Genomic DNA, 14,072 nt, shown 5'->3' with positions numbered 1-14,072 from the left:
TTCATCTCTATTATGACCTCGTTTGACATCATAATGTATGAATTTGATCACACTGCCTCAGAGGACTGAGAAACACTTAAACCTCTACTTTCTCTCTTATTTTATTCTGTTTTCAGGACACCTTGATGATTTCATGCAGGACAAAAAATAATATATACACTGTGGACATTTGACTGGGACAATACATCGTCAGTGGCAGAGTTTCACTAGCACCTTGTTAAAATTCATCTCTGGTACGTGTGTGTGTGTGTGTGTGTGTGTGAGTGATTCGTGCCCTCAAGTCTCCGACTAAAAAAGAAGAAACTGATATAGGCTTATCTCTGATATAGCCTATAGATACGCATGACATGGCTGGTCATTGGCTCACATCAACACCATCATCCCAGACACCCTCAACCACTCCAATTCGCATACCGCCCCAACAGATCCACAGATGACACAATCTTTATTCCACTCCACACTGCCCTCTCCCACCTGAACAAGAGGGGGACTACAGCTCAGCGTTCAACACCATAGTCCCCTCCAAGCTCATCACCAAACTGGGGACCCTGGGACTGAACACCTCCCTCTAACTGGATCCTGGACTTCCTGACGGGGCGGCCCTAGGTGGCAAGGGTAGGCAACAACATGGGGGCCCATCAGGGTTGGGTGCTTAGTCCCCTCCTGTACTCCCTGTTCACCCATGACTGCATTGCCACGCATGACTCCAAAACCATCATCAAGTTGGCAGAGGACACGACAGTGGTAAACCTGATCACCGACAGCGATTATACAGCCTACAGGTAGGTCAGAGACTTGGCAGTGTGGTTCCAGGACAACAGCTTCTCCCTCAACCTCAGTAAGACCAAGGAGATGATCGTGGACTACAGGAGAAAGAGGGGAGAGCAAAGTCCCTCTTTGCCATCCAAATGAACTGAATTGCCAAAAAACATTTCCACTGCATTTCATCCCTGCCACAATAGGACCAGCTGACATCATGTCAGTGATTCTCTTGTTAACACAGGTGTGAGTGTTGACGAGGACAAGGCTGGAGATCACTCTGTCATGCTGATTGAGTTCGAATAACAGACTGGAAGCTTCAAAAGGAGGGTGGTGCTTAGAATCATTGTTCTTCCTCTGCCAAACATGGTTACCTGCAAGGAAACACGTGCCGTCATCATTGCTTTGCACAAAAAGGGCTTCACAGGCAAGGATATTGCTGCCAGTAAGATTGCACCTAAATCAACCTTTTATCATATCATCAAGAACTTCAAGGAGAGCGGTTCAATTGTTGTGAAGAAGGCTTCAGGGTGCCCAAGAAAGTCCAGCAAGCGCCAGGACCATCTCCTAAAGTTGATTCAGCTGCGGGATCGGAGAACCAACAGTACAGAGCTTGCTCAGGAATGGTAGCAGGCAAGTGTGAGTGCACCTGCACGCACAGTGAGGAAAAGATTTTTGGAGAATGGCCTGATGTCAAGAAGGGCAACAAAGAAGCCTCTTCTCTCCAGGAAAAACATCAGGGACAGACTGATATTCTGAAAAAGGTCCAGGGATTGGACTGCTGAGGACTGGGGTAAAGTCATTTTCTCTGATGAATCCCCTTTCCGATTGTTTGGGCATCGGGAAAAAAGCTTGTCCGGAGAAGACAAGGGGAGCATACCATCAGTCCTGTGTCATACCATCAGTCCTGTGTCATGCCAACAGTAAAGCATCCTGAGACCATTCATGTGTGGGGTTGCTTCTCAGACAAGGGAGTGGGCTCACTCACAATGTTGCCTAAGAATATAGCAATACATTTTAAAAAATGGTATCAACACATCCTCCGAGAGCAACTTCTCCCAACCATCCAGGAACAGTTTGGTGACGAACAATGCCTTTTCCAGCATGATGGAGCACCTTACCATAAGGCAAAAGTAACAACTAAGTGGCTCAGGGAACAAAACATAGATATTTTGGGTCCATGGCCAGGAAACTCCCCAGACCTCAATTCCATTGAGAACTTGTGGTCAATCCTCAAGATGCGGGTGGACAAACAAAACCCCACAATTTCTGACAAACTCCAAGCATTGATTATGCGAGAATGGGCTGCCATCAGCCAGGATGTGGCCCAGAAGTTAATTGACAGCCTGCCAGGGCGGATTGCAGAGGTCTTGAAAAAGAAGGGTCAACACCGCAAATATTGACTCTTTGCATCAACTTAATAAAAGCCTTTAACACGTATGAAATGCTTGTAATTATACTTCAGTATTCCATAGTGACATCTGACATAAATATCTAAAGACACTGAAGCAGCAAACTTTGTGGAAATGTATATTTGTGTCATTCTCAAACTTTTGGCCATGACTGTATACACACACACACACACACACACTACACTGACACTCAAACAAAACCAACACATTCACATACACTACATATGCACACACGCGACATGCACATGCATACGAACACATACATAAACGCACTCATATGCTGCTGCTATGGTGTTCTTTACTCTTTATTATAATATATCCTGATGCCGAGTCACTTAGCCCTGCCTTTATATACATATCTACCTCAAATACCTTGCACATTGATCTGGTACTGGAATAACAGCTTATTCTTGCATATTTTATTCCTGTTGTGTTACTGTTTCCTTTTTCTCTCTTTTCTTTACAAAATTCGATTATGACTCTGGTCAACTATTAAAGTGACTACATGAAACTGAAGTGAAGCAAAGGAATGGCATTCGAGTGACTTGTGTATTGCAATGAGTATCATGTCATATTTGTGCATAGAACATTCCACATCATGACTCTATGTCCTTTGTTCTCAATGTCCTTCATCTTTGATGTATCAGAAATGTGTGGTAAACTGGCCTGTTCAACAGTGGATAGAAGGAACCAGTATTTAACACTGTTCTATGACACATACGCAGACACCAACCATTGTCAAATAGACATAATTTGAAGTGAAAGCAAACAGGGAATTAGTGCTCTGATGAGTGTCAACAAACTAGCACTGCGGCATTGTTACCAGCCTCCAACTGTTCGCTGCTGAGTTATTGGCAATCTGAACATTTAGTATTCAACTGTCGTAAAGAGAGCCAAGCTGCCACATCCTCTCCTCTGAGGTTCTGGACCTTTAATTGCACCAGGAAAGTACAGTAACGAGTTTGCGTTGTGCATTGGGAGAAGACTGTGACGGCAGGGACAAGCCATTAAAAGGCTGGCTTTATTGTGGCTGCGGGGCTGTAATTCATTACAAAACTGTCAATAAAACCATGGCATTATAATTAGGAGATCTCTAATACCCCATCTCTGGGAGAAACATAGCTGTCAGTGCCAAACCCACTAAACTGTTGTGTCTTTGTTAGGAGGTGGACTGGTGCCTAACCGACCAGACAAGGCCTTAAAGAGAAGCTTTAACATGACTCCTGGTTAAACAGTCACACAAAGTAGCAGCAACAAATACTTACAGAATCGCTAGGATAAAGTGTTGAGCAGCTGGGTTGGTTAAATAGGGAATTCAACAGGTGGTTGGAACAGTGTGTTGGCTCTTTGAGACCAACTGACAGTTTGACATGGAACTAGCTACTATAGCATAGTGAATCAGCTTTGTTCTCTATCTTTAAGTGGTACAACTCCTCTCCACAGCACACTCACACACCCTGTGGTGTTGGATAAAGTGGGCTCCTACCTTCGGGTCAGCAGTGAGCAGTTTGAATGCCTCGTACACCTGCTTCTCCTTCACCCCTCCTCCTAGGTCCAGGAAGTTGGCCGGCTTCCCTCCATGGAGGTCGATGATATCACACGTGGCCATAGCCAGACCAGCCCCATTCACTGTAATGACAGATCAAAGGTGAAACTAAACCACAGAGAAAGTTGAGAACTGTTACTGGTCTCAGAAAACAGAGAAGGGCCTCTAAAAAAATAGTTACTGTGCTCATCACAATTTTGATGACAAATTATGATTCTGGAATGCTGATAATGGTTTCTTGCCGATTCTCTGATGAAGTTAGATTTCCCCCCATTAGAGTCCAAATGAAGATGAGAATTGAAACGAAAACCCTTGAGAGAAAACAGTGACAAGTAGTTGGGATTTAATTCAATTAAACATGACCTAACACCAGCATTAAAACAACACAAACATGAAAGGGCTCACTGTGAAATCAATGAATAAATTATCTAATGAAGAGGGAATAACAACATTCTTTGAGGATTTAAATCTTTAAGAGGTACTGTTAAAACTTATAATTGGGATATTTAACACTTGAAGAAGTTGAAAAGTGGAGGGAAATGTGATTACGGCAATGCTCTTGACTTCAGAAAGCGAGCATTGATTAAACAAATTTCTGTGGCACTAGTGTTGTGCCGTATTATCAGGCAGCCTAGTGAGCGCATCCCTATCCTCTGGGCTTCTTGGTGCTTTGCTGCAAGGGAGCCAAGCGATTCAGTCACTTCCTGCCAAAGCCAACACGCTTCTCTACAAATGTCTTACCTCATTTGGTTTAGCGGCACTGAGCCTACGTCCTGGCAAGTGCCCTGACAGAAGTCTCAATAAAAGGAAACTGGCTTTAACAGCTGTCACTTTGGTGGGTTACAAAGCTTTTAAAGGAGCCCATCAGCTCTGAGCTGTTGTTCTGCAGGAGAGGCTGCGCAGGGGAAAGAGCCACTAACCTGTGCTCTTACTGCCACAATGTTTATGAGGCTTCAGGGCAGCCAGAAGAGACTCCCCAGCAGCCCAGAATTACACTGTAAAGCTTTGATTTATGACAGGGGAGGACCATAATGAGAAGACTAACAATCCAGCTCACTGGAGACTTTTTGGGCGGATTATGGCTAATTAGAAAGCATTGGTTATGGCAGCCTCCTTCTGGAGTCGTTAGAAAGCTGGTTGTCAATTTGGACTGGAGAGGAGCCCAGTCGGCTTTACTGTAGTTTGACAAAGTTTGAACGTCGTCTCCCAGCCTTCAATTATCTGATAAGGAAAATAACAACTCTATTCCAGTTGGCAGTTACCCATGGCTGAATTAATAGAACATGCATGTGCGTGGACAGCCATAATCAGAACTCACCAAAGCAGGCGATGTTTCCATCCAAGCCGATGTACTTGAGGTCCCATTTGGCTGCCTCCGTCTCGGTGGGATCGCTCTCTGACATGTCGTCCAGGGCAAAGACGGCTTTCTGACGGAACTCTGCGTTATCGTCAAAATTGATCTTGGCATCAAAGCACACCACTGAAAGAAGCGAGAGAGAGAGATATGAAGAGAAGAGGGACAGAATAATAAAGAGAGGAAGAAGGAAATAGACAAAGTAGAAAAGGAAAGAGATGTAGAGGGAATAAAAGGAGGAAGTGAAATGGAAATGTAATAATTTATAAACTCAATGAAATATGTTAAATAAAATGTGGCAAGTGATCTCACCCTATTAGACTTAATTAATTCAGTATTTGTAATGGTGCAGCTCATGTTTATGCATCGACAGTGCCTCAAAGGGGGAATATATTATGCATAATGGACAATACTTTTACACTTCACAAGGTGCAGTTCAAAGAAACTGCGAGTTGAATGTTACCTGCAGGCAAAGTATTTACTGCAGGGCTGAAATGCTGAGGTCTGCTCCTTATGGATTTGTACTTTGTAAGGCCCACTACATACCACAACCATTTACACAGGGGTGATTGGAGCCTTCATCTATCAATACTCTATAACAGCCTGGAGGACAAATGACAAGTGGTACACGGGATCCCCATGGAACCAACTGTAAATTCACTATGTAATGGCTCGTCTCTGTGACATACTACCTGGGCTGAAGCTCCCAAGCGTAATAAAGGTAACGTAACATGACACACACACACACACACACACACACACACACACAACTAGGCAGAACAAAAATGTATGGGAAGTCACTTCTATTGCAGCTAAGTGGAGTGTTGGCTGTCTCCTGGAGCTGCTGTATGTGACCAACTGTAGTACAATTACATTCATTTTCAGAGTTTAACAGTCATTTAGTCTTACCGTCCCTTTGGTGATGAGGGTTCAGTTACGCTGAAATGCAAGTCAAAGTAAGAGACTAAAGTGGGGGGAAAAAACATGCCGTAACTATTCTGCCTGCAGTGATGTTCTTCAGTACCATGTGGCGTGCTGTTTAAACTCTACTGAAAAGACATGCTCGGTAGTTCATTATCTTCCCTTGTCGTATATGTACAAATTAAATAACAAGTTGATCTACTTTCAATGGGAGAACAGAAAACACAAGTTTCTGCCTTGCTTGTTGGATGGCAGAGTTGCACCTCTCAGTACAGCTTGGTTGTACACAACAAAATAACAGACCTCTCATCAATATTCATAAGCAGTGATTAGACTAGGCTACAAAACTGTATTTTCTTTGATGAACCAGACCTATAACAAGATCTTGTTTCATAACAATGAGTTTATCTGTATGATTGTTCCTCAAGAGGTAATTAGTGATGGATATGCTCAAATATCTACCTAAAATCCCACCAAGGACACTCCCATGATGTACGAGAGAGAGCGAGGACAAGAGACAGATCCAGATAAACAGACCTTCTAACATGTAGACACCAAAAAGAGAATGAGAAAAAGAGTCGTACCTTGTCCTTCGGGAGTCTCTCCGAGAGGATTGACTTCAACTTGAGTGGCGTCGACTTTCAGGAACAGATCATAGAGCCTCTTAATCTGATCTGCAGCCTGTGAGTTCCACAGAGGACAGTTATTACCCAACAAGATGCCTCTGAGCAGCAGGCCAGCCAGGGCCACTCAGCACCACACACTCTAAATAAAACATGGCAAATCCCCTTATACACACAGAGCATGTGTGTGTGCGTGTGTTTTTGTGCGTGTGCGCACATGTATGTGTGTGTGTGTGTGTGTGTGTTTTTGTGCGTGTGCGCACATGTATGTGTGTGTGTGTGTGTGTGTTTTTGTGCGTGTGCGCACATGTATGTGTGTGCAGGTGTTGAAAAATAAAATAAAAAAATACCACCTTTCTCAGGAGTTTCTGACAACCTACTATTTTCTAACTAACATTACTCAGTAAGCCTTTAGCTCGTACTGTACAAAATATAGGCTACACAGCGGACAAAACATTAGGAACAACTTCCTGATATGAAGTTGGGCCCCCTTTTGCCCTCAGAATAGCCTCCATTTGTCAGGGCATGGACTCTACAAGTTGTCAAAAGCATTCCACAGGGATGCTGGCCCATGTTGACAATGATTCCCACAGCTGGGCAAGTTGACTGGATGTCCTTTGGGTGGTGGACTATTCTTGATATACACAGGAAACTGGTGGGCGTGAAAAGCCCAGCAGCTCTGCAGTTCTTGACACACTCAAACTGTTGCGCCTGGCACCTACTACCATACCCCGCTCAAAGGCACTTCAATCTTTTGTCTTTCCCATTCACCCTCTGAATGGTACACACATACACAATCCATGTCTCAATTGTCTTAAGGCTTAAAAATCCTTCTTTAACCTGTCTCCTCACCTTCATTTGCACTGAGTGACATCAATAAGGGATCATAGCTTTCACCTATATACCCTAATAAACAGTAATTAAACCACTATAATACAGCCATTGTGTGGCATATTAATGTATTAGCTATGAGTGAGATTACAATGCGTCTTTTGTGCCACATTATCCTAACAGGCGCAGTATTGCTATTGGAGTGACTGTCATTGTAATAAATCCTCTTTTAAAGAATACAGCGTTCAGCGGATGTCTCTGTCTGTCCCTGGCACCGAGCTGCTCTTTTGATTACGAAAAAAAGCCTGACAGAAAATGATGTAAGCACTACTCTCTGCCACACACTCACAGACCCACATCTGCAAACACGCACACACACACACTTTGTAATCTCAAAGTTTTCAGAGAAGCAAAGTTACTTCAAAGAAGGTTCCATTCCACACCTGCGTTTTAGAAGTGAGTCGTTTCAGAACTAAACTGACAAGCCAGACACTTAGCGAATCATTTTCCTGTTAAAATCAATGGCCATTCAATACCAAAACAGGCTGGTATTACACAGGGTGTACCTCTCAGACAACTGTGTATGTTCATTTCATTTGAAATAAAACGTTCATTAAGTTGATTTATACGTTTTCCCCATTGTAACATTGAACTAATCCAATCCTTTATGCTGCTCTGCCCACGGATAGGAATACAAATTAGCAATATAATGCTACAAGACAATTGGCTCTAAAATGAAGCAGATAATAACTTTTAATACCACATGTGAATGGTGGAGTTTATACTGGCCAGGACTGGCTACAGCAGCAATGTCTGTTCATCATTTCGAGAGGACTCCAAAAAATGTCATGTACTTCAGTGACTTCATTTTTGTTATGCGCTATAATGGTGAACCTATAAAGCTTTGTCTGTTGTATAAGGACGTATGGACTTCTATAAACCAGCAGAGAGCCCAGTAGACTGGCAGTGTCCTATCCAGTTTCAACAGCTCTTGAGTTGTGTACTGTGGGTCTTCAGTGTGTGTACACTATTCTGCTTCTCTGCACTGTGGCTCAGAGAGCTTCGCCGGGCCCATCACCTGTCTCTCCAGAGGTCCTTTGAAACCCAAATTAGCTGCCATGCGGACCGCCTGGTCGTCTCGCACCCCCTCGAATATATCTATGACTTCCTGTGGTAGCAGAGAGAGGAAGAGAATGAGAAAGAAAGAGGGACAGAGCGGGTCAGAGAGAGACCGAGAGAGAGAGAGAGAAAAAGCAAGTGAGAGACCGAGAGAGCAAGAGGAAGAGCAAGAGAAAAACAGAGAGAGAATGGAGACTCAAAAACACTGCATGGTAATATGACAAAAAGTGGATATTCATATTAAATTACGGAAGCTGCAATTAAGTGGTGGCAACCTGCCAGATGTGAGGAAAGGAAACCTGATACTGTAACGATGGCATTATAATTATCAGGCACTTGTAGAGATGAGATTCTCACATGGAGAAGGGATCAAGGGATTTATTGTACCAATCAGGGGAGGGAGAGAGGCGAGATAACACCGCCAGTGAAAGGTGAGAGGTTCCATGTTCACATCTGTAATCATTTGTAACATATGCTGCTTCAGAGCTCACAGAACTGTACCTTAAATATGAGCTCTGGGGTTTTGTCGGCCACCTCCTCTATGTCCATCCCACCCTGAGGACTGCCCACCATGACAGGCCCGTTGCAGGCCCGGTCCATCAGGATGGCAAAGTAGGTTTCCCTGGTGATGTCCAGGGCTTCAGCCACCATCACCTGGTCAGTAGGGAGAGAGTCGGTCTACAGAGTCAGGCTACTGCCTTCCCATCACAGACTGTCCTCAGACACAGACAGACAGGGATGGAGAGACACTGAACCATTACAACTCAGAGAAACTGGGGGTTCTACTTCTACGCTCTAGTGAAAATGAAGCAACGCGCTGGGAGATGGCAAAAGAAGAAAGAGAAAATAGAGAGAGATTCATGGAAAGACAGAGGGATAGAGATAAGTTGGTTGTTTGTTATCAGTTTCCTGCAGTCTAACTGGACCGTGTTAATTTGGACTTATTGACGACGCTCGTTCTCCATGTCCCATGCAAACAGGGGCAGTGCAGCCCTCTTTCTCTCCCTCTCCCAGATTAACGTCTTGATCTACCTTTTCCACACCACTACCCCCCTCTCCCGGTCTTTCTCTCAATCTCACTGCCTTTCTGTGCCCCTCTCTCCCTCTGCTACTCTCTGCTACTCTCTCCTCTGTCTTCTAGGGCTTTCTCCCCCTCTCCCCAGCCCTGGTCCGTACTGGCAGTAGAACCATGCTCTGTGTCATGTCTGGAGAGGCTGGCTGCAGTACGGTGAAGTGAAGAGACGTGTTACAAGGGCAAGCTGACAGCCGCCCCTGGTTCTCATTCAGAGAAACAGCCTGACAACAGAATTACAGCCTGTTAAGAGGGCGCATACTAAGGCCTGGATCCTGTTCAATCACTGCAGCTCTCTCGGGCTACTTTATTACTTTGATCCCATGCCTAATCTAATCCGAAACAGGCTTTGAGGGAGGCCTGTGACTACAGCCAGATAGCATCATATCTCCCATGTTTGTGAATCTCTTCATTTTTCTGAAATGAATCTTGTGTGTACCTGTTTCAATGTGTAACACATGACACATGCCTGCGTATCATACCATAGGTCCCCCTGGGAGGATTTATCATGATACACTTTTGCAAGAAATCCATTTTCTGTGCTTAGTTTATAAAATAAAACTATCAGGTATTGTGTTATGTCAGTCAACTGACGTGCCATGGATAGATAATGCAGCACATTTTTCAATATGAAATTACATCTCACAACAATGCTTCTGCAGTTAGGATTTGTGTTGACATTTTTCTCTTTCCCTACTTTCCCCTCAGCCCGGGTGTTGTTGTAGTGAACTTCCACCCCCGCCAGCACTTTCTACAAAAAAATGGCAAATGTGTCACTCATTTGATACTTCTCCTAAACTTTGCAGCAGGGGCAGGAGCAGAGCGAGGTGCGTTCCTGGCTGGCAGGAATGAAAGCAAGCGTTAATGGGGAGCTCTAGGCCATATTTCACTAGAAAGGGAAAGAGAAAGAAGGAGTGAGGAGAAACACAAGCTGCAAGACAGGAAGGCTTCATTACCTGCAAATGTGTGTTTTTGGAGTGGCTGCAGAGTGTGAGTGAGGAAAATTATATTCCTGCTTGTTAGTGACACTTGGAAATGGTTGTTTACGTGACTAACACTTTGGTCTCGGAGAGGCCCTGACTTGCATGCATTATTTGTTGCAATGAACCATGACAGCAAATAGCACAAAAACACAACAAATGACATCGGCTTCAAATGGCATGTCTCCACTAGAGACCTATCCCCAGAACTAGGGGAACAACAGAATATATAGACTAATGTGTTATTTCCCCGATGCTTTGTGCAGTCATTTATTTCATGGAACTGTATTACTGAATTGAAATAAACCGGGAAAAAAAACGGAAAAAAACAGAATGACCTTTTACATCCAGCTGTGACTCACCGTTTTTACTTTCACTCCCTCCTTTGGAGTCTGCTTGGTGGTCAGGCTATAACCTAGCATCCTATTGGCCAGCTCACCCACCACCGAGGGGCTAAAGTCAAAGAAGAGACAGGATTGGCCCAATTACAACCACTCCATTAATAGATATTTGAATCAAGACTAAACAAGGACAAACATCTTTCAAAAATAGAGGACTATCACCGTGGCAGAGAATAGACAGAGTAGTTATTTGCAGCTCCTGCGAGCCGTTTTCATTTCAACAAAGACATGGTTCAGCACATTTGTAACATGACTGTAACGTGTTCTGACAAAGCACTGTTATAGGAGAATCTTCAATATGTCTACACATATCTTTGAATACGGCTCTCCTGATTTCAGCTCCTCTTTAAAGGCAGTGTGCGCGTCTCATTCGAGCTCTCGCTTTGCTCTCTGGTTATAGAATACAAATGAAGCCGGAGGTTGTGCTCTGCTTTGATAGATGGTAGTCGAGCGGGTGCGCTAACATCACTGTCTGGGGAGGCTCAACTTCAGATGGCTCACGTAGAAAAGTTTCCGGCTATCCCAAATACCGAAGTAGGGTGACAATGACACACTTGGTAGCCATTTGTCGTAATTCACAGTTCAGTCCTTAACATGGCTGCTACCTTTGTTATATTTGTCATTTTAGCATCAAGAACATCTCTAGCAACTGGCCAGATTATGTGATAAGGATTTTGTAACAATGTGCGAGCCAGGAGAACAATATGTTTGTGCTCCAACAGAAGAGCACAATTCCAGTAACCTACCACAGTAGAGTTCAGTGATGCGTGCACAGTACAATTTCCCAATGATACATTTACTATTTCAAAGTTTAAATGGGGGCAGTTGTCCCTAAACCAGTGTTTCCCAAACTCGGTGCTGGGGACCGCAAGGGTCCCCATTTAGATTTTTGCCCTAATACTACACAGCTGATTATTATTTTATTTTTTTAAATAGAAGCTTGATGATGATTTTATTATTTGAGTCAGCTGTGTAGTGCTAGGGCAAAAAACTGACTGGGACATTTGGGAAACCCTGCCCTACACTATCAAACTTGGCGTATTAGGTAACTGCAGCACAGTGAACGCAACATTGCATCTAGGAGGGATCTTGTAAAAACTATGACTACAGGAGGACATCTCTCTGAAGCAGTAGATACCGAGAAAACAAAACAGAAACACTCTGAATTGTCCACACACCCAAGTGAGTGTAGGTGGAAGTTGTTGGGGGTACTCCAGTGGAGGCTGCTGAGGGAGACCATGTGTTTGATGTATTTGATACCATTCCAGTTATTCGGCTCCAGCCATTACCACGAGCCTGTCCTCCCCAATTAATGTTTCCCCAACCTCCTGTGGGGTACTCACTCTTTAGTTAAGTGCACTCCACCTTTAAGGCCACTGTCGAACACGCCCTTCCCTCGTCCCCCAGCCAGAATCTGGGCCTTCAGGACTATCTCCTTGGCACCTGAAAAGAGGAGAGAAGGGCACCGTCAGCAGGATAGATAGCAGGATAGAGAACCAGGAGCGTTAGACCTCTCCAATCAGTACATCACCACAGATGCCCAGTACACATCCCCCCCGTCTCTGAGTCAGATGTCATCTCACCCATCGCCCTGTTCTCTATTAAATCCTGTGCCCCTCCAGAGGAGAGGAGGGGGAGGAGGAGGGGACAAAGGGAGAGATAGGGCTAGCAGGGGAGGTACATGAAGAAGGGTACTCCAGCTCAAGTACGACATTCCCCTCCAGCCCTGCTAATTACAGAGTAAGAAGACAGGATAGAGGGTACCCAGGAGAGGACAGTCGAAAGAACAGGCCCATTATAGACAGCAGGTGAACACACCCATACCAGGCTCTCACGCACCCATCAACAGACATGATTCCAAAGACATAGGCCCACACACTAACATGAATCTAAACATGTAATGCAACTGGGATTATTATTGTTTTGACCGATGTCTTAATTTGCACTATAATTTGTGCCATGTCCCAATTTCATGCCATTTTAAAGATGCGAACAACACCATATGCCCTACTTGCCCTCCAAGTCCTCTTTCCACACCAGGAGAGAGCACTTCAGGTAGAGCGTTCAGCTGTCTATCCAGCTGCCCCCTGAACACCCTCCCTCTCTACTCAAATGGTGCAACAAGGGAACTTGATGGGATACATATGGTCTTGAGCTATCATTATCCTGGCAGGGAGTTCCGCCATGGGCCAACCAGAACATGCCTAGAAAGGCACGTTGACCTTGGGCCAGGAACATGGCTCCCTCACTAGCGAGGCTCCTCAAGCAGAGTGGAGTGTCTCCAGACGTGCTCTACAGACGAGGCTAAAAGCTCAGGCTGCTACAGTAGGAACAAAACCCAGACAAAGTAGCCTCTGACAAGGTGGCAGGGATTAAACCAATATTGCATTATTGAGCGCTCTCTCCCCTGGGAAGAGGAGGAGGAGAGAATAAAAGGTGAACACATGCAGGGACTGTAAGGCATCATCATTGAATAAATATGTTAATAAAAAATAAAAAAAACTGCTACCTCGCTAAATTTGACATTTGTTCAAGGCAACATGAAATGGAGTGTCCTGTGTGTGCAGCAGAGGGGGACTGAACAGAGGAAATTACTTTTGTAAAAAAAAAATAAGGACGCCAATGAGGAAGGTGTTCTTTCTTAGCACTGACAAGAGGCCTGGTGCAAGGTGAGAATAGGACCACGACAGGGTCCTCTCTGAAAGAAGAGGAGTAAGGGATGAGGAGGATTAAGGCGCAACATGGATAGGAAATGGACAGAAAGTACTACAAAAAATAATGAGGGAAAATAGAGTGGAGGGAAATGTGTAGACTATATAGCCAGACAGATGATTGGTTATTGAGAGACTGTGCTCCAGAGCATGGTTCTGGACAGTAGTCGATCTCACACTAGGATCACATCAAGGAGCCCTGATAACACACCAAAGCCCAAATAATGACTTATGATTTATCACACAGGAAAGAGAGTAGCTAGATAGACTTAACAGACACCATTGGAGCATATAAAGCTTACTTATCGGAAGAAGAAGAGATAAACCCTTTAATGAATGGACC

At 44.4% G+C, this 14,072-nt stretch overlaps 1 protein-coding gene across 1 annotated transcript in view; it reads right to left on the bottom strand.

Moving 5' to 3' along the window:
* The window catches only part of LOC112254430 (succinate--CoA ligase [GDP-forming] subunit beta, mitochondrial), a 127,360-nt gene that overhangs the window by 49,131 nt on the left and 64,157 nt on the right, over nucleotides 1–14,072 (bottom strand). The window contains exons 3-9 of the mRNA XM_024427011.2: nucleotides 12,362–12,461; nucleotides 10,980–11,070; nucleotides 9,067–9,219; nucleotides 8,525–8,614; nucleotides 6,577–6,673; nucleotides 5,036–5,197; nucleotides 3,658–3,800 (exon numbers count right to left, since the gene is read on the bottom strand). Coding sequence (XP_024282779.1) covers nucleotides 3,658–3,800; nucleotides 5,036–5,197; nucleotides 6,577–6,673; nucleotides 8,525–8,614; nucleotides 9,067–9,219; nucleotides 10,980–11,070; nucleotides 12,362–12,461 — 836 coding nt within the window. The remainder of the gene's footprint in view (nucleotides 1–3,657; nucleotides 3,801–5,035; nucleotides 5,198–6,576; nucleotides 6,674–8,524; nucleotides 8,615–9,066; nucleotides 9,220–10,979; nucleotides 11,071–12,361; nucleotides 12,462–14,072) is intronic.

Source organism: Oncorhynchus tshawytscha, linkage group LG07, assembly GCF_018296145.1.
Source record: "Oncorhynchus tshawytscha isolate Ot180627B linkage group LG07, Otsh_v2.0, whole genome shotgun sequence".
Taxonomy (NCBI): domain Eukaryota; kingdom Metazoa; phylum Chordata; class Actinopteri; order Salmoniformes; family Salmonidae; genus Oncorhynchus; species Oncorhynchus tshawytscha.
Note: the sequence above shows the minus strand (reverse complement) of the source record. Positions and strands in the feature narration are given on the sequence as shown.